Source organism: Lissotriton helveticus, chromosome 1_1 (genome assembly GCF_964261635.1).
Source record: "Lissotriton helveticus chromosome 1_1, aLisHel1.1, whole genome shotgun sequence".
In the NCBI taxonomy this organism is placed as follows: domain Eukaryota; kingdom Metazoa; phylum Chordata; class Amphibia; order Caudata; family Salamandridae; genus Lissotriton; species Lissotriton helveticus.
In genome coordinates this window covers 1,896,496,957-1,896,516,605 of record NC_136057.1, presented here as the reverse complement: position 1 = coordinate 1,896,516,605, position 19,649 = coordinate 1,896,496,957, and the positions used below count along the sequence as shown (strand labels likewise).

General features: G+C 42.0%; 1 protein-coding gene across 1 annotated transcript in view; it reads left to right on the top strand.

The window, feature by feature from the left end:
* The window catches only part of HMCN1 (hemicentin 1), a 1,257,483-nt gene that overhangs the window by 935,143 nt on the left and 302,691 nt on the right, over window positions 1-19,649 (top strand). Inside the window, exons 82-86 of the mRNA XM_078642741.1 lie at window positions 872-1,062; window positions 9,581-9,794; window positions 11,968-12,102; window positions 15,633-15,823; window positions 16,394-16,475. Of these exons, the coding sequence (XP_078498867.1) occupies window positions 872-1,062; window positions 9,581-9,794; window positions 11,968-12,102; window positions 15,633-15,823; window positions 16,394-16,475 (813 nt within the window). The remainder of the gene's footprint in view (window positions 1-871; window positions 1,063-9,580; window positions 9,795-11,967; window positions 12,103-15,632; window positions 15,824-16,393; window positions 16,476-19,649) is intronic.

Sequence of the window (19,649 nt, the reverse complement as noted above, 5' to 3'; positions counted from 1 at the left end):
AATAGCAGCTTTTAAAAACCTGTAACTGGTGCAGCTTTGTATGCTTCCTTCAAGCATGTGTGTGAATAAAAAAGGACAATAAATCTGCAACTGCTAACAGTAGTAATGCTACAAGTACAAATGTATTACTGTTTTTTGTTCATCTGGCCCGGAAACTTTTAACCTTCCTGAGTCCACACACATTTTTCATTGTGATTTTCTTCCAACCATGTCTACCAACAAATTAATTTTCAATGATAATTTTGGTAGAGAAAATTATAGCCCTTCGCTGGAAAGCAGTCACAGACTTGTGTGTGCATGTCCTTTTCATTTCTTTGCCATTTTGTACAAATATGAGCCTTTTGATGGTTTTCTTTTAGTATGCCTTCTTAACTTCGTGTTATTCTGTTAAATGTCAGCTGACATCTTTGGGACTTTAACAGCGTAAACTTTGTTGCATCTAAACATAAACAGTTTTGGGTTGTTCCATTGAAGGGTTCCAAACCCCCTATTTTTGTGCTTTAGAGCTGGCAAGCTGTTTATTTCTCTAATAATGGAATATGGACTCCTCCCAGCAAGTACAATATTCCCTCCTTTGAGGTCAGTCCTGGCCAAGATGCGTGCTCCATGGAGCGAAGATCTCTTAACTAATGTTTCCTCAATCCCTTGTTCTATTGATGGGGGCCTGGGGAAGGAGTGAGAATGAGAGGGATTACAGGATAGGGTATGACCTCATAGCCAATATAGCGTCACTTGCGTCAGGTATAATTTAAAAGCCCCAGAAATGAGCAATAGCACTGTGCTTCTTTCCTAGGTCCAGGCTCTTTCTCTAGTAGAACCGGCTGATATGGAAATGTAGACATTAATCCCAGTTTCCTTGTACTTTGAACAGTCCCACCAACAATCAGCACAACAATTAAAGACTACTCGGTGGTGCAAGGCTCCCAAGCTGTCCTGCCCTGCACAGCTGATGGAATTCCAACGCCTGAGATAGCCTGGCAGAAAGACCTCCGACCTCTCCAAGACGCTGTTAGGAAGCACTCCATCATGCAGTATGGAGATTTGATCCTGGACATTGCTGTGGTAGGTGTCATTTGCTTGTTGACCTTGATCCACTTCTTCGGTGGTTCCTCTAGACCTGTGGCATAAGGCGGCTGTGCAGGATAATTGTTTTGGGGCATGCACTGCTTCTAACTGTTGAGTAACTTGTCTTCTATATACACAGAGATGTCCTCCAAGGTGTCCTATGGTTGTGATAAATGAAAAAGAAAATAGGTACGATCTAATATTTCAGTGATTTCATCTGTTAGCTCCAGGGATACTACCGGCATAGGCAGTTTACAGTTGTTACCTAGTTCTTTAGTGCAACCACGATTCCCTCCAAACATACCACTGTGAACACCAATGCATGGTAATGATCCAGTATAGTGAAAGTAGGATTCTAGTCCTATTTTTGTAAAAGGGTGGCTGTGATAGGAAGAAGCTGCAGCGTGGGTGTAGCAATAGTTTTGTTTTTACTAGTGCTCCTGAAGCATGAATGAATTGTATTTCCTTTGTTTGATTGGAAGTGGAGACAAGTGTGTTGATCATAGGATGTGACGGACCCTAAATCAGCAGAGGAACAGGCCTGGAAGTATAAATGCAGTGTGCAAACCAAGCATTTGCCCAATTAAACTAAAGGCCTGACTCCCCGTTGGCAACAGAAAACACAGCGAAAAGGCTATTGTGTAAAAAAACTACAAAGGGAACAGATTAGTAAAAGTAATGACTTTTTACAAATATTCTTCCATCTTTTAGTCATGGATATAAATGGGAATGCTTGAAGGAATGACACATGCATTTTAACTTAGAGCTACTCCCTGGCATTGGTGATTAACCAGGCATTATCTATACAGAGGTGTATTCCAAGGTCCAAGTACCTACATTCAAAGCTATAACATGTGTACTTACCAATAAAATGTGTCTATATGCAAATTTTATGTAAACATTTTTTAAAAATGCAAAAATTAAACAAGACACATCAGTATCAGGAAAACTCTGAGCAGGTATCAGATTCAGAATCCTATGTTGCCCTTATAGATGCATGGCCAAATTGGCTCCCACTCATTTACCTCCACTTATTACTCTCCCAGTGCAAGCATACGATGAACGCTCCTCTGTCATGGACTAAATGTCCACCGTTCTAGATCCGTGAGAAGAGGAGAGTACTGCTTCCGACTGACCACCCTCAAACTGTTCATTGGACTTCCTTCACAGTCTCTTAAAAGTTAGGGAGTTTCTAAAAAGGTTCATCTCTTCTAATTTACTTTGCCCTTACTCTCCTCTTTTCACCGCTTCCTTTATGGTATGTTCCTAATCTTGATTCCATGTCTGTTATACATGTTACATATATTTTATAAACTGATCCATATACTGTGGCACAGTAGCAAGGACTCCTTGGTTATGGTTCTTGTGTTTCAGAGTAACCCCTCCATGTGAAGTGCATGTGGAGATCCTTTATAAGCAAATACTCGTCTACAGGTGTGGTACTCTCAAAATATTGAGGTCTCTCCTGGTACATTTCTTAAGCCTCTAAAGTATATGGCAACCTTTGTGAAATACGTAACTAGCAGGTATCTTTAGCCTTTACCCACTGAGTTATGCTAATATTGGGTCATCAGGACCATAGTTTTAGAATTCACATACATCCTGTCAGAGAATCTCTTATCTGCAGGTTCTATGTTAGAGCTCATCTACCTCCTATTCCTTAAATCTGTTTTTTTAATGTCATTTATATTATTTTATTATAATTTATTATATTTCCACTCCACTTCTTATAACCAACTTTGCGGGGTTATCAGGGAATAGTCCTCAGTCAAACTTTATTTAATGTTTGACTTTTACCACTTACTGCTACCATTACTTTCTTTGATTTTACAATCTTTGTGTCTCTTTCACCTAGGACAATTCCAAACTTGTATGTCTGCATTGATACATTTGTCAATCAGTTGTTTGAAATTCAATGGAGACAAAACAGAGGTGTGGCTTTTGGGAAACCAGTCTACACTATGGTCTCCGAATTCTGCAGTGAACTTTCTCAACCACCTGCTTCCGAAGTAGAAGTACAAAGTCTGGGAAATGAGTTAAATTCAAAATTCTCCTTCAATTGCCACATTGTGAACGTGGCTGCCAATTGCTTCAGAAAGATCCTTCCTCTGCTACCTGTAAATGCCTGCAAATCCTTAATCAAGGCATTGATTACTTCTCAACTGAACTATGGTGATTCTCTTTATGTAGGTCTCCCTCAAGCATTCCCACAGCAACTCTAAGTAATCCACAATGCTGCAGCATAACTCTTACTTACCATCTGTCACCATCAGCCCATTTCAGCCCAGCTTAGAGATCTTCATTGGTTTCCTGCGGCATAGTGCACCATGTCAGCTATTACACCCCTATCTTCATACGTGTATTCTTCACCCTTCACATATTACAACCCTATTTTCATACCCTTGTTCTTCACTCCTCAGATCTCCTTGCTTGTGTCCCGCAAATGAAGCTGATCAGACAGGATGGTCATTCATTCAGTGATCTTGCCCCCAAACTCTGGACTATCTCCCTCTTTACATCTGCCTTAGCCCCTTGGAATCCACTTTCAGGAAGCAACTGAAAGCATGTTTATTCCAGAATACATTGGCTTTCCCTCCGCTCCCATCCAGTTGAACATTTCAGCGCTGGGATGCCCTAGTTGACGCAGCTGGGTTCTTCTCAATAACTTAATATAAATAAAAAATGCATTTATTATACACTATTCATACAATATTCTACACACAATGTGCATAAGAATAACAGCGTAGCAAGCAGTATATACTTTGGGGCAAATGTTCGATACACCACCATCATATGTCATCACATATCTCTAATTAGTTATTCTAATCCCTGCCTAACTTAAAGTGTACTGTCTAAGAGTGTAGTGACATGAGTTTACGTGTATATACCAAGTTGTGTAGCCCCGCCCGCATTGCTTATTCTGCCATAAGGCCTTTAGTTGGGACTCTGTAGCACAGCATCCCTCGAGCAACAAGTTCATGTGACTAACCTTTGTACCTTATATACCTTTCTTATGCATAGTGTTCCATGAAGCAAGAGGATGTCAGCTTGCACATAGCTCCTGTTTTCCCACAATGAATACCCTTGATCAAATTTTAGCTGTTGTGTTTATTAAAGATCTTTAGAGAATGGAAAGGTTTCCATCTCCAGCCTGTTATGTCACTGTAGGAAGCTGGCTCTTAATATCATATTCCAAAAAGAGACATATCATGTAGACAGTCCTGGTATTCCCTTACTAGTGGAAAGGGGGCTTGCTCTAGCAATCCCAAGGTGCTCTTCTAGGGGGGGTAGTGTGGTTGAGCAGCCTTATGCTTATCACAGGGGAGTGATAAACATCTGCAAATACACCCAGACAATAAATGATTCACATGACTCAATAAGAAGATCCACACCAATTTATAAATATAATACATATATTTATATATAGTTAGGCACCATAATAAATACGATCAGGTAAGTACGCTTTTCAATAGAAATTCTTTTGCATTCAAGAAGACATCACAGTGCATTTTTCAAAAGTTGCAATGTTATCTTATGGGAGGAAGAACAAGTACGGCATTCAATTATAATACAGTGACTTACGGGATCAAACTCCTGGACCTAAGGTGAGTGGTGGGCATGGTCCAAGGCATCACCTGCAATACACCACCAGCGGCACTAGGGCGGCTGGGTGCCATGGTGCAAAACAGCATTGGGTGCCGAGTGTTAGTCTATGGGGATCAGTTTTTTGTGTAAAGAAGCTGCAGGCTTGGACTGGAAGGCCAGTCGGGCTGAGCATTCGGGGGGGTCAGGTGGTCAGGCCTTATAATGCTCAGGGACGTGGGGACACATTTAGTCCTCTTCTCCATGGGCCTGGGGCGATGGGTGCAGAGGTGTCCTTAGGCTTCGGGATTTTCTTAACAGTAGCTGTCACTATAGAGGGGGCCTGTAGACAGAGGCTACAGGTGACGTCGGCGAGTTCATGAGGGGTGAAACCACAGTGGACTCGGTCTCTGGAGGGCTAGGGGACCATGCTGGCACCATTGGCCCACTTCAACTCTGGCTTAGAGTGATAAATGCAGTGGTGTACTTAGGTGTCAGGTTTTCACAGTCGTGGAGTCCTCACTTGTCTCATTGGAGGAATCCAGGATGTAGGGAAGCAGGTCCCCTACTTCATGGGAGTTTTTGGTTCCTGGCGAAGTGCTGACAGGTCTCCCAGGCTTTGGAGACACGGCAGCTTCAGAAAAAGTTGGCTTTTGGTGCAATTGTCGAAGTCAGCAGGCATGCCAGCAGGGTTGGCGCCAAGTCAGTTACTGGATCTTTTGTTCTTGCTCTTTGCAACTCTTCACGTCCTTCTTCTTCATTCAGGTCGGCAGGATCTGATTTTCTGGTGCAAGGGGGTCTCCTAAATTCAGAATTTATGGCTGTTAGAGAAGTGTAGGGTTGTAGCCAAGGGCTACTTATGTCTGTGGTCACTACGCCCCCTCTATGACCACTTCCTGTGGAAAGTAGGCATAACCCCGTCCCAGAATTCCTAAGTTTGCCATCACCAAGCTGGCTTACTCTGAAAAGTTGTGTCTACTTCAGATTAGGCCATTTTAGTGGTGGTACTAGCCTAGGGAATGGGACGCCTAGCTGACCAGCTAATTTTCCCACCTGTCCAGGTGCCAAAGGGCTCTGAACAAAGGGGGTCGGCTTCCTCTTCTATGAGGGAAGCCAGACTCACATTTCAAAGGCAGTGGCTTCTTTGAAGCGCCCCTGTCTTGGAATTTTAATCAGCAGGTCATCCTGTAGGAGGGTATGTGAACACCCTCTTTCAAAGCAGGCTTTGCTCCCGCCCTTCTGAGAGCCAAAAGAGTCACCCTTGGGGGTCAGAAACTTGTATCTGGTGGCAGGCTGGCAGAAACCAGTCAGTGGATGGTAGGTTTTCAGGGGGTACCTCTAAGGTGCCCTCTGGATGCATATATTAATAAATCCAACACTAGAATCAGTGTGGGTTTATAAATACAAGATTTTTTATGCCAAATATTCCTATTTTGAGTGAAGCCATCATGTAGCTTAGGAACTCATTTTCACCAGTGCCCAGCACATTTACTCAAAATGGCTTCCCTGTTCCCTGTACTGGCAGCAATAGCACTGATCAGCACAGAGGCATATTTGCCCAAGCAAATATGTCCACACATTTAGCATAAGGCACCCTGCCTTTAGGCTGCAAGGCCTGCTGTAGGGGTGGCCTACAATTACTACATGTAGTGTTTAGGGGACATCAATCGATCAGGGATTTATAGAGTGCACTACTCACCTGTAAGGGTCTCATGGCGCTAAGGGGGGTGGCGGTTTAGGCAGCTCCGAGGTCATCTGAAGAGCCATGTCTTGAGATCGTTTCTGAAGGCTTGCAGTGTAGGGTATCGCCTGATGCTGAGGGGGAGTTTGTTCCAGTTCTTGTCCACGAGGTAGGAGAACGATCTGCCACCCGTTCTGGCTCTGTGGATGCTGGGGATTTCGGGAAGGGCTAGGTCGGTGGAAAGGAGGTTTCTCTTGAGGGTGTGGAAGGAGATTCTTTTATTGAAGTATTGGGGTCCGGTGTTGTGGAGAGCTTTGTAGGCATGTGCGAGCAGCTTGAAGGTAACTCTTTTATCGATAGTGAGCCAGTGGAGGTTGCGGAGGTGCAGGGTGATATGGTTGTGACGTGGGATGCTGAGGTCGAGTCTGGCTGCGGCGTTCTGGATGTTCTGGAGTTTGCGAAGGAGTGATTTGTTGATTCCAGCGTAGAGCGTGTTTCCATAGTCCAGCCTGCTGGTGATGAGTGCGTGGGTGATGGTCTTCCTGGGGTTGGGGGGATCCATTTGAAGGTCTTGCAGAGTATGCGGAGGGTGTTGAAGCATGTGGAGGACACAGCATTGACCTGTCAATTCATGGTGAGTGAGGAGTCAAGTATGATGCCGAGGTTGCGGGCGTGGTCTGTGAGGGTGGGAGGGTTTCCGAGGGCGGGGGGCCACCAGGTGTCGACCCACGCAGGACTTCTGTTTTCTCCGAGTTGAACTTCTGGCAGCTGCTGCTCATCCAGGATGCAACATCCTTCATTCTTCCTGAAAACTGTGCCTGATGTTGTTGGGTTCCTTGGTGAGGGAGAGAATAAGCTGGGTGTCGTCGGCGTTGGATACTATGCTGAGTCTGTGTTGACGATGGTTGCAAGAGGGGCCATGTAGATGTTAAAGAGCATGGGTCTGAGGGAGGATCCTTGGGGTACTCCACATTTGATTTCTGTGGGTTCAGAGAGGAAGGGTGGGAGTCTTATTCTTTGTGTTCTGCCGGAGAGGAAAGAAGAAATCCAGTCTAAGTCAGTTCCCTGTATGCTAGCGTCGTGGAGTCTGGCGGATAATGTGCAGTGGGAGACGGTGTCGAAGGCTGCTGAGAGGTCTAGTAGAATGAGGGCTGCAGTGTGGCCTTGATCGAGGAGGGTGCGGATGTCAGCAGTGGTGGCTAGGAGAGCGGTCTCGGTGCTGTGTTTGCTGCCAAATTCGGATAGAGATGAGTCGAGGATGTTGTTAGTTTCTAAGAAGTGCGTTACCTGGGTGTTGGCGATTATCTTGATGACTTTGGTGGCAAAGGGGAGGCGAGAGATGGGTCCATAGTTTTTGAGGTCAGTCTGTTTTGCGGAGGGCTTCTTGAGGAGGGGTTTGACTTCGGCACTTTTCCAGTCGTCAGACAACGTGCCTGTTTTGAGGGCGCAATTGATTGTCCATCGTAATACAGGGATGTGTGGCATGTTGTGTTTTCACTTTTGTCTGCACCAAAACATACAGCCTGCAGTGGAATTCTTGCATGTGTTTGGTGAGGGGTGTCTTAGGGTAGCACAATTCATACCGCAGCCCGTAGGAACCCTCTTTAGTACCTCAGGCTCTGGGTACTAAGGATAGCATTTAATAGGGAGAAACAGAGAGTGCTAAAGGTATTGCCAATTGGGGGAAACAACTGGACAGTTTTGGTAAACAGATTTGGCACTGGGGACTTGGTTAACAGGGACCCAGTGTGCTTCCAGTTGATATCACTTGAAATACCAGGCAAAAAGTGGGGGTGACCATGTTAAAAAGGGGCATTTTCCCACAGTCCCTCAGAAAATGTGACTATCTAACCTGTGTTAGTTTATACTTTTCAAACAGCTCTTGTTAGATAATAAGCAGGCATGTTTTCTAGCCTTACGTTTTGTCAAACATTTCAGTGCATCCAATGGCCAAACAGTGACCATGCATGTTAGCAATCAGCAAGGCCTGCATTGTAAGTAACCTTAAAAACACATACAAAGCGCAGGTTTGCATTCTCTACAATGAGACATTGCCCCAGCACCACTGTTGTTGATGGAATTCCTCCATTCGGATGGGGCAGGGGGCTATCATGACTGTGCTTGGTGATCCTCTACCTTAATATCTCTGAGATTGCTGAGTCACTTGCTGTGGATAATTAAAGATTCATCTGTGCTTATGAGCACTCTCAGGCAGATACATTTGACTACAAAGCTGTTTTACCGGGTTATTTTTTCAAAATTCTGAGCCAAGTACAGAGGGTTTTGAGTTTGTCAAAGTTCTAGCTGTTGGAAGTGAGTTTCTTTGATGACCAGTGGGATAAACTCATTCATGGCCCTGTTTTGTACTTAGAGCCTGTCCATCTTGTTTTGGTGGAAGTCTGAGGTGGTGCTCAATTGATATAGTTGTTGATTTTGTTAAGGAGTTTGCAGGGATCTTGAAATGCCAATAAAGAGGCTGATGCAGTGTTTACGTTTATGTAGAACTGGAGCTAATCAAGGTATTTTCTGATTGGAACAACAAGTATGGTAAATTGTGTGCTTTTGGATCAGGTTGAAGTGAACAACAGTAGCTGTGGAGAAAATTAACGGTGTCAATTTAATCTCGGGTGAAAGTTCACCTTGTGTTTCGTGGCAAACAGCAAGTGACTGTGGACCCCAAAGGGGAATGAGATGAGGGAGACAGCGAGGTGGGTGGAGTGGATGGGAAGAAGTAGATTAGTTTTGTTTTTGCAAGTGATATCATGAAATATCAAAGACTATCCAGTGTCGGCTGGCTGTGAGGTCGTCTGTGAGCTTTGCTATGATCTGTAGGGAAAGATTTAGAAAGAAAGAAAGATTTGAGTGACGTTTGCGGAGAATCCAAAAGAGTAGATTATATTCTTGAGTGACGTGGCACAGACGGTGAAGAGAGAGAACTGTGAAGAGAGAGAAGGCTGAGGACTGCACCTTAGGTGCAATGCCTGTCTTGCTGAGATCCATATTGAAGTTGACTCTGTTCTTTCCAGTTCTTCATTTCTGCTTTACATTGGAATGTGTTAGCAAAATATATGCCTTCACTTAACATAAGCTAAAATGAGGAGTCAACAGAATGTTTAGGCAGATGTTGTAGATGTTGGATTCAGAGTTTGACTTCATCAACAGACTTATGCTGCAGAGCAGAATTTATTCATATGAATGCATTTTGTTCAAATAAGTGACAATGTATTTTGCTTTTTGTGTATTTCGTTGTAGCCTGAAGACACTGGGAGTTACACCTGTGTTGCTAGCAATGCAGCAGGCGAGGCTGAGCACACGGTCAACTTGTTGGTGCATGTGCCCCCGACGTTCACTGAGCTGCCGGGAGATGTGGCTTTGAACAAAGGGGAGCAGCTCAGACTCTCCTGCAAGGCCACTGGTGTCCCGTTACCCATGATCACATGGACCTTCAACAACAACATCATCCCTGGTGAGTGGCCTTCTTCCTCAGATGCTGAGGTCCATATGGCACACCAAGCCTACAAATGTATCATGAAGTCATGAACCAGACCCTCTAAGGTATCATGTTTATAAATGTATGCATTTACATTCACTATTGTGATTGGCTAAACAGCATCATGTGGCTGCCAAATGAATACATGGTGGGGGGGGGGGGGGTAAATATTAGGTTTTGTTGTGTTATATCTTATGGTGCCTGTATGTAGCTGTATGATGTGGTTTTCAGCTTATGTTGCTGTAGATCACTTGCTGGCTTCTCTCCTTCTGTTTACTGATTACAAGTTGTTTTTTTAAAGAATGTGTTTGGTTTTGACTGTGCACAGAATGACGTGATCATGCCTTTGAAACAGACAATACACCAGGACATAGACTCCTTTATGCTACACTACCATGGCCTGCGACTTCAATTTTTTCACTGAATATTGATGAAACAATAGAATGGACCAAAATATAGAAGCCTACATATTAAATGTTAGTATCTATAGGTAAGTGTGGGTTTACAATACTTAACATCATGTGTATTTACCTGGACAATGTATATATTTTCAAGGTATGTAAATGCGGCGTTAAGAATAGTAAATCTGTACTTACCTTAGAGCACTTTCCTTTAGAATATTTTGGTTCTCAAATCTAGCATCAAAAATTTGGCTCGACAATACTTTTTTCCTGATATTTTGAAAACTATCTACTACCGCAAGTCCCAGTTCAGCAACCTGCAGAGACAGGAGTGATCTAACAGAAAGTGGAGTTCTTCGAATTCTTGCATCATTCCTGCACACAACATCACATACGTTTAAGATATAGTTACATTTAGAGCATTTGTGTGTAAATGTATCTTGTGTTTATATCCTAACAATATGGCATGGAGTCTGCCCTCTTGGACCTATGTTAGACACAACAGGCTTGCAGTTTATTATTGGGCTATAAGGGCCAGTCATAGCCATCACACCTAAGTGACATATTACAGGTCTTACTATCAGCCTGATTCATCAAGGTACCGTTTTGCGAGTCTCTAATAGAGATTCATAAGGAATCGCTATTAGAGACTCGCAAAACGGTATTCATGTAGGAATTGCAAAATAAAATGCGATTCCTACACATTCCTTATTTGCGATTAGCAAATTGCTAATCGCAAATAAGGACAAACTCCCCATTCATTCCTATGGGCCAAAAGGCCCATAGGAATGAATGGGGAGTATTCCTTATTTGCGATTAGCAATTTGCTAATCGCAAATAAGATAGCGATTTGAAGGGTGCCAGGGGTGTCCAAAGGACACCCTGTAGCACCCCTTAAATGCACATTTGAACAGGTGTTGCGCACACACATGTCCAAAGGACATGTGTGTGTGTAACATGTCCAAAGGACATGTGTGTGTGTAACATGCAAAAGAAAAAAATGCACTAAAGTGCTTTTTACACTATTTTCGCAATTTACCACCAAGTCAGACTTGGTGGTAAATTGCGACCAAATATTGCAATTTCGCAATTTCTAATTGGTTGATGAATTGCATTTAAGGAATCTCTATTAGAGATTCCTTAAATGCAATTCCTCGCAAATATGCGATTTCGGTAATAGCGATTTTTGCATTTGGGATGATGAATCCCAAATGCAAAAATCGCACTCGCAAAGGGCCAGATTCTCAGAATCTGGCCCTTTGCGAGCGCAAATCAGCTTGACGAATCAGGCTGTAATCTCTAACTGTGTTATCTCAATTCAAAAAACCTTAGATGGCTTGTCACATCCCGAATGAATTGGAAGTCCGTTTACACTGAATTAGCAATGAACAGTAACTTCCAGTGTGGAATAATTAATATGTAACTGTGTACATCCAGTCATTTTCAACATTTCACTTCGAGGTGGCAAATACTATAGATATATGTGTGTGTGTGTGTGTGTGTATATATATATATGTGTGTGTGTGTGTGTGTGTGTGTTTTGTTCTCTGTGAGTCACTCATTGACCAGTTTTAAAGTGTTAAAGCAGCAAAAACAAATTGTGGTACCCATGGAGGCTGGAATTTACTAATAAGACAGTACTCCTAACTTGCAAGAATTGAGTTTCACATGCCTATATTTTACTGAAGGGTATTGTGTCCCTCTTCTCGTTATTGAACCATAACATGAATTTTGCTTTGTGAACCTAGCACAGTTCGACAGTGTGAATGGGCACAGCCAACTGGTCATTGAAAGGGTACTGAAGGATGACTCGGGCACTTATGTGTGCACAGCAGAAAACGCGGTTGGCTCGATCAAGGCTATTGGATTTGTCTACGTCAAAGGTATATCTTTCAAATTTTCTGCTTGGTGATTTAAAAAATATTTAGGTGAAAGGAAAAAATGGAGAAGGTGCTTGTCACCTCGCATTGCAGATACTGATCCTTAGGACCAACCAAGAAATAGCAATAAATAACATTTTTGTTCTATCATCTGATCAGCAGATCCTACCCAAGCCAGTGGAACATGTCCTTCCTTGTGACAGAAGATACCCATTCGTTATGCTCATTAAGGGCCTGATTTACAAAAGCATTTTTGAGTGCAGGAAATAGTACGTCCGCAGAATTCTTTTACAGACTCTTAAATTCCTTTGTGAATCTGCCTGGAAATGCCCAACAACCTTATGAGTAGAATTGGAAAGAGGACACAGTCCTTCCTATTTGTACTAATTACACATTGATAGTCCCTGAACACTCACTAAATATTCAGATTTTGAGATCTTTTGGTGGCAATTCAAAAAAGCATGCACAACTATATAAAAGGGTGGTACAGAAGTACTACTTTACATACTCCAAAGTGCCTTTGCAAAGACACCACCTAGTCTCCACATTCAGGTTAGAAAAATTTATCAACTTTAGGTGAACTGATACTTGCATATATCTCTAAACTGCATACCAATTTATTGATTGTGCAATTCTTCTGGTCTTACAGGATATGACGTCATAGTTTGTTGAATTAATACCAGGATAGGTCATCTGATTCCAGAATCTCACGTTAGTTAGTGTGGACTACCGTACTATTACCTCTCAACTAATGCTGTCTCACAGAAAAGGGACTTCCCAAGTAAATTAATATTTTATTGGAAAAATGAGTGTGAAAAGTAATTACTCGGTGAGAGATTTTGACAGTTATTATGGTTCCTGGGCTTCACAACAAATGGAATTCATGTTTAACATTTTATATTATTTTATTTATTGAGAAGTTTAATAACGTTCTAAGTATCTTAATGTGGTTACTTCAGAGCACCTTAAGAGAGGTGTGTAAAGTTATAGCAAACAGACTGACTGTTGCTTAAATAGGTTCAAATGTCCTTCGTTCATGATCAATGTTCTTTGTTGAGTATAATTAAAGGCACGTCTGAATATTTTGTTTTTCAAATGTTGCATAGATCCTATGTAATTGGGTTTGGATCCCAACCCAGATATATATATATATATATATATATATATATATATATATATATATATATATATATATATATATATATATATATATATATATATATATATATATATATATATATATATATGTATATATATATATATATATATATATATACATATATATATATATATATATATATATATATATATATATATTATTTCTTAAATTAACAAAATGGATTGTAGAGAACGTGTGGAGTAACTCGAAGCATATTTGCACAGCATTTCAATACCACCTATGTGTGAACCATATGTCATCAGATCCACTGATAGGTCTAATTTGTGGGACTGCAACTAGGGAGATCAGAGTGTTGTTTAAAGTGTTAAGTAGATCTGACAAAATGCATGAAGCACTTAAAAAAAAATTGCTATTACACTATTCACTGCGCTCTAAATTGTAGTTGTTTTCTAGTCCTCTAAATAACAACATTCTATCTACTGACAGTTCTCTTCATTTTCTTAAGTTCCCTTTCAAGTCCCTACTCACATTTCCCACCAGTTTGTCCTCCTTTTATCTCCTCACTGTCCTTAAACATTGGTGGTTGGCCATGTGTGGTTGTGGACTTACGCCATCTCTAAGCTGCTGAGTAATATACTAGTGTTTGGGTCCCTATAGTGATTTTACAGGTGCAGTACGTGAACAGCAATAGACTAACAGCCTGATTCATCAACGGGCCGTTTTGCGAGCCCCTAATAGCGATTCATAGCGAATCGCTATTGAGGACTCGCAAAACGGTATTCATGTAGAATTGCTAAATAAATAGCTATTCCTACACATTCCTTATTTGCAAGTAACAATTTGCTACTCGCAAATAAGGAATAACTCCCCATTCATTCCTATGGGCCAAAAGGCCCATAGGAATGAATGGGGAGTATCCCTTATTTGCGAGTAGCAATTTGCTACTCGCAAATAAGATAGCGATTTTAAGGGTGCCAGGGGTGTCCAAAGGACACCCTGTAGCACCCCTTAAATGCACATTTGAACAGGTGTTGCGCACACACATGTCCAAAGGACATGTGTGTGTGTAACATGCAAAAGAAAAAAATGCACTAAAGTGCTTTTTACACTATTTTTGCAATTTACCACCAAGTCAGACTTGGTGGTAAATTGAGACCAAATATTGCGATTTCGCTATTTCTAATTGGTTGATGAATTGCATTTAAGGAATCTCTATTAGAGATTCCTTAAATCCAATTCCTCGCAAATATGCGATTTCGGTAATAGTGATTTTTGCATTTGGGATGATGAATCCCAAATGCAAAAATCGCACTCGCAAAGGGCCAGATTCTCAGAATCTGGCCCTTTGCGAGCGCAAATCAGCTTGATGAATCAGGCTGTTACTCTTTTGTGGGTGGATGGATGCCCTTCTCTAAACCCCTCCCTAGTCCACCCATAACCCCTCCTTACTCCTTCCTAAACCACTCCCATTTAGTAGTAAGAATGCTCCAGTTCCAGCTACTCCCCATAGTCTCCCCCGACATTACTACTAAATAGTAAACTTAATTGTGTGAGGATCCCCCAATATAAAATATAAAAGAGGTTACAACACAGATTTGCAGTTGTAGGTTTGTTAATAGGATTTTGTAGTACTTTAGTACTACTACTACCGTAATGTACTACAAACATACACTCTGTGAATAAGCCTCAGTGTATTTTTATCATACAGCATTAGCCTTTCTGGACCATGGTAGGGCCGATGTCTAAGCAGACAAGTTATTGGTCTAGAAGTTTTCATGTGTTTTAGATGCATCATTTGTTGAGGCTGTCTAGGAAACCTAACATATAAAGATGAAATTGGCCAATTAAATAAAAAGAAGCCAGACCCTGTTAGCTAATGATTTTTGTGGAAATGAATACAAATATATGGATGAAATAGATGTAAACACCTAAGACACCATATTGAAAACAAGTCTATTTTAGGTAGAATTTAGAAATCTAGCCCTTCATGCCAATGTATTACGAGATACCTGGCCAACAATTTCAGGACTTGCAGAGGACTGTGATTGGAATAGGGAATTTATCCAGTAAAAGAAATGGCAGCACATGGTAACAGCCAATATCAAAGTTATGTTCAAAACGAGGTTGTAAAAAAGCGCAGTTGTTAAATATTTATTCATTAACATTTGCCAAACTATATTCAAGTAAGGTACAACATTTACAGACAATTAGCCCTTCTGAACTAAATGTTTCTTCCAAAATATTTCAAACTGAAACTATTTCAAACTAAAAGTTTCAAACTAGTTGTGCCACTGATTTAACTATTCTGGTTTTTGGGGCTCATATTCCTGAATATTGCAGTCTTTTTTTTTATTTGTTGTAGTCAGCTGTGACTCTGTTTTTAGATCACATTGCTAAGTTATTGATTTTCCAGAGCCACCTGTGTTCAGTGGTGATCCCCACACCAATCGAATTGAGCCCTTGGGAGGAAATACTATTTTGAACTGTGATGTTAGAGGCGATCCACCTCCTACAATCCAATGGAGCAAGAAGGGAGTTGGCGTTCAAATCAGCAATAGGATTCGACAACTGAACAATGGATCACTGGCAATCTACGGCACTGTTGTAAGTGAACTGTGCAGACTATTACATCTGAAAACTATAATCTATAGATTGACAGTGGTGTTTGTTAAAGAGTAACTTTTGAATGTACTGTTAGACACTAATGGGATAAGGGGATGGGGTTTGTGTTAGGTAGGTGTATATGTGTGTGTGTTACTACCCTTTTGGTATTCACAAAAGGCACTTACTCATTTTGGTACTCAAAGAAGGCACTTACTCATCAATGAGTAAGTGCCTTCTGTGAACACCAAATTGAGTAAGTGCCTTCTGTGAATACCAAAATGAGTAAATGCCTTCTGTGAATACCAAAAGGGTACTAAGTTTAGGATTTTGTCTTAAGTTAGTCCTGGGAATCGGGCCCAGAGGTTCTGGGATGCTGATCTGTTGGCACTCAGCATTCAACCAACTCCTCCCTCCCATTCAGAGTGTATATACAATATATGCCATATATAACAACTGATGCACCGCAACCATCTTCCACATATTACATTATATAGCGTGCTATATTGTTTGGACATTGACTGTTTTACCGCACAGCATTTTAAAGTATCTGCTTTTTTCCATTTTGTTTAGAATGAAGATGCCAGTGACTACAAATGCATTGCGACCAATGATGCAGGAGTGGTGGAACGCAGTGTAACACTCACACTTCACAGTAAGATCTAAACCAGCAAATGCCTCAGATGAATCATGCAAAACACTAAAATACCTTTATAAGTTGCAATCCCCAGATGACTGACCATCCCAAATGGTTTTCCGTTTTGCATTTCTGACGCACCCTTGAAGTATTACCTCTGAAAGAGTAGTAAGAAGTTGCAACTCTGAAGCTCAAGGTTAAAATTTCATACAGATCTAAACAGTGCCAGGCAGACAGTAGCAGAAAGGACATTTTTCAACACTACTGCTTAAAGCCAGTTAGTATGCACCATCAGCAGATGTATTCGGTTCTGTCTCGAGTGAAGGAGTTAGGAAGGAATTGGAAGGAGATCCATTAAAGTCCAAGACGATTGTGCTATCTAGTAGCTAGAAGGTGACTGCTAACAAAGGAGCCCTTACTTTAGGAGCAACATATCAGTGACTAAGGGGTCGATTATGATGGCGGACGGACCTGCGTCCGTCCGCCAGGGGCAGCGGCGTTCCCTCTGTTGGAATTAGGATGTGACCGCCACCCTGGCGGTCACATCCCGTATATTTAACATTGCGGCGGGTGCTGCTTTTGCATGCACAAAGCGGCAGGCACCGCGCGGTGCCTGCTGCATTGTGCATGCAACTGCAGGGGGGTACCATAGGTACCCCCCATGTGCACCCCCCCCTTCATCCTGGGGGCCCGCAACGGGCCCCCAAAGCAAGGACCGTATGCCTTTTCGAAATGCATAGCCCCCAGCACATCCTAATATGGCTGGCGGTGTCTGATAGACACCGCCACCATATTGGAGCTTGTCCGCCGTTGCGACCGCGGCAGAAATGCGGCGGACGGTCTTCCCATCCGCCAAGGTCCCCCCCGCCATTGTAATATGGCGGGGGGGAAATAGGTGGCGGACAGGCAAGGATGGCGGACGGATCGCCACCGCCTGTATGGCGGTGATGATCCGTCCCCCATCCTAATTGACCCCTAAGTTTGTTCAGAGCTGTTGTGGCGATGATGAAAGATCTGTCATATTTTTCTGATAAAGCCAGGTTCTTCCTGCTGTGGCGTGAGAGAGACACCTTAGGGATTCAATCAGGCAACTTCAACAGTAATGGTTTTTGCTTGCCCTAACAGATCCCTGCTTACAATGTTTCCCTCGTATGTACTGCTTAAAGGCATCCCAAACGATTGAAGGAAAGGCAGTCCCATTGGGACTATCAAAGTATTGTCTGCTTTTGTCTTCCATCTTTTGTACTGGCAAAGGATCAGCAAAGAGTATCCAGTTTACTGTCAGTAATAAGAATATCCCCTTTTCAAGCGGATGCTTTCTGCCACGTATCAAGCAAGCCAAAAACCTGCATCAGACATCTAAACTCCTTCCCTACCTTAGTTGTAGTTGCCCACCCACTACTAAATGGACTATCTAAACCACTATCTAAGAGGGTGTTATAATCATCACCAATCACTGCGGGCTGGAAAGTCTGATAAATTCAGACCAAGACTGTTAAGAAGGCCTGTATTTGCAAATGGGGTCAAAAACTCCAACACAGGTAAATATTGTCCTTCTGCTTTTAAGCTTCCTGATGACCCAGCTACCTGCTGATTCTGCACTATACTCTAAAAGGTCTATGCCAGCTTTTTTTTAAATTATAATAGCCATTCCTTTAGAGATTATTGATTGATTAGTACTAGCTATTTGGTGAACTCAACTGTTTCTCAAAGAAATCCTTACTCTCCCACAAAGTCGAGTGAGTATCCTGCAATATAAAATCATGTGCTACATTATCTTGAAGATACTTAGAAATCACTCTTTGCTTTCATTTAGTGTGCAGGTCATTAACATTCCAAGTTAGCATCCTAATCTATTTCATTGTATCTCTCAGTTGATGGGATACAGAAAACTCTAAATATTCTGCTATTTATTAAAATGCTGATGAGGACTTTTAAAAATGTCCCCCCATTACGGTCCCCATCCAGTGCCTCCCTCCTACCCCTCCCCTCTATGGGAACCCCCAAAACATAGTGGTATATTCCTATATTCCTATTTGGATCCTTGCCAGGAGGAGGAACTAGTTTGAAAAACGTATGAAGGGAGTCTCATGGCTAACCTGCAGTTACTCTGGTAAGGGGAACAACACTTCTGCAACTCTGAACTTAAATGCCTGACTTAATCTTTTTGCCAGGGTTTTCCCCCTGCCCCTGTCCTTTCCACTCCTTCATACATTTCCACTCATTGACCACACTCTTACTAGTAGCAGCATAGTCTTTAGAGAGCCTACCCAAGACTATCTACTTCATAGTGCACATGCTCTTAGAAGGTTTATCTGCTTGTTTCACCCTCCTAATCTTTTGCATCTCTTTTCTCCACACATTACTTTTAACATGGCTAGGAATCTTAATTGGACTTTAGCACCCAGTTTCTGCATCTCTCCCAAACTCTGGCCTAATTCCCACTGTCACTGCTCTGTGGACCTACATATATCTGATATAATGGTGTATGTGTAATCAGTTGCTGTTATAGTTTTAGTGTTAAGGGCAAGCCCCAGTGTCTGCATTTTAGTAGTGTATGAAAAAAGATTCAACAAAATGTTTCTGGGTTTCTTCTGACCATCTTTCAGCTTAAAAGAGTCCCTATGAACTCTCTGGTTCTCCTTTTCCAGGTCTACATCAATATTGTTCGTAAGGGCCCTCTCTCTAATGAGCTTGACTGCGAATCCCTTAACACCTCCATACCTTCCCTACCTTCTGGCACATTCATTATTCTTTAAATTATTTCAACAAGAGCGATTTTCCAATTTTCATATTTTTCAAGTTAATCTAAGAGGCTTTGATTTTCCATTGTTCTCTTGGTGACCTCGTCCAACCTTGCTTCTGGAACCTTGGCATGCCCCCTCAATGTGTTTCTGGTTTGACTCTCAAATCTCAAATCTTTTCTGAATCTGAGCCCAGAGATCCAAAAATAAGCTTGTGAGGCTGGCTACACCAGAGGTTGCGAAAAATGTATTTGTCACACTGTCTTCCTGACCTGCGTGCACGAGCACCTGTCCCTCCCCTATGTGTTCATTGGCTAGATTGGCTAACACCCTGAACCTCTTCTACACTAGGATATCTTGATTACATGTTGGGGCTCTGTTGGTGTTATGTACCAACCCTGTAGTACTAGCATATTTCGCTGATGATTGCGTGAACATACCTACATAC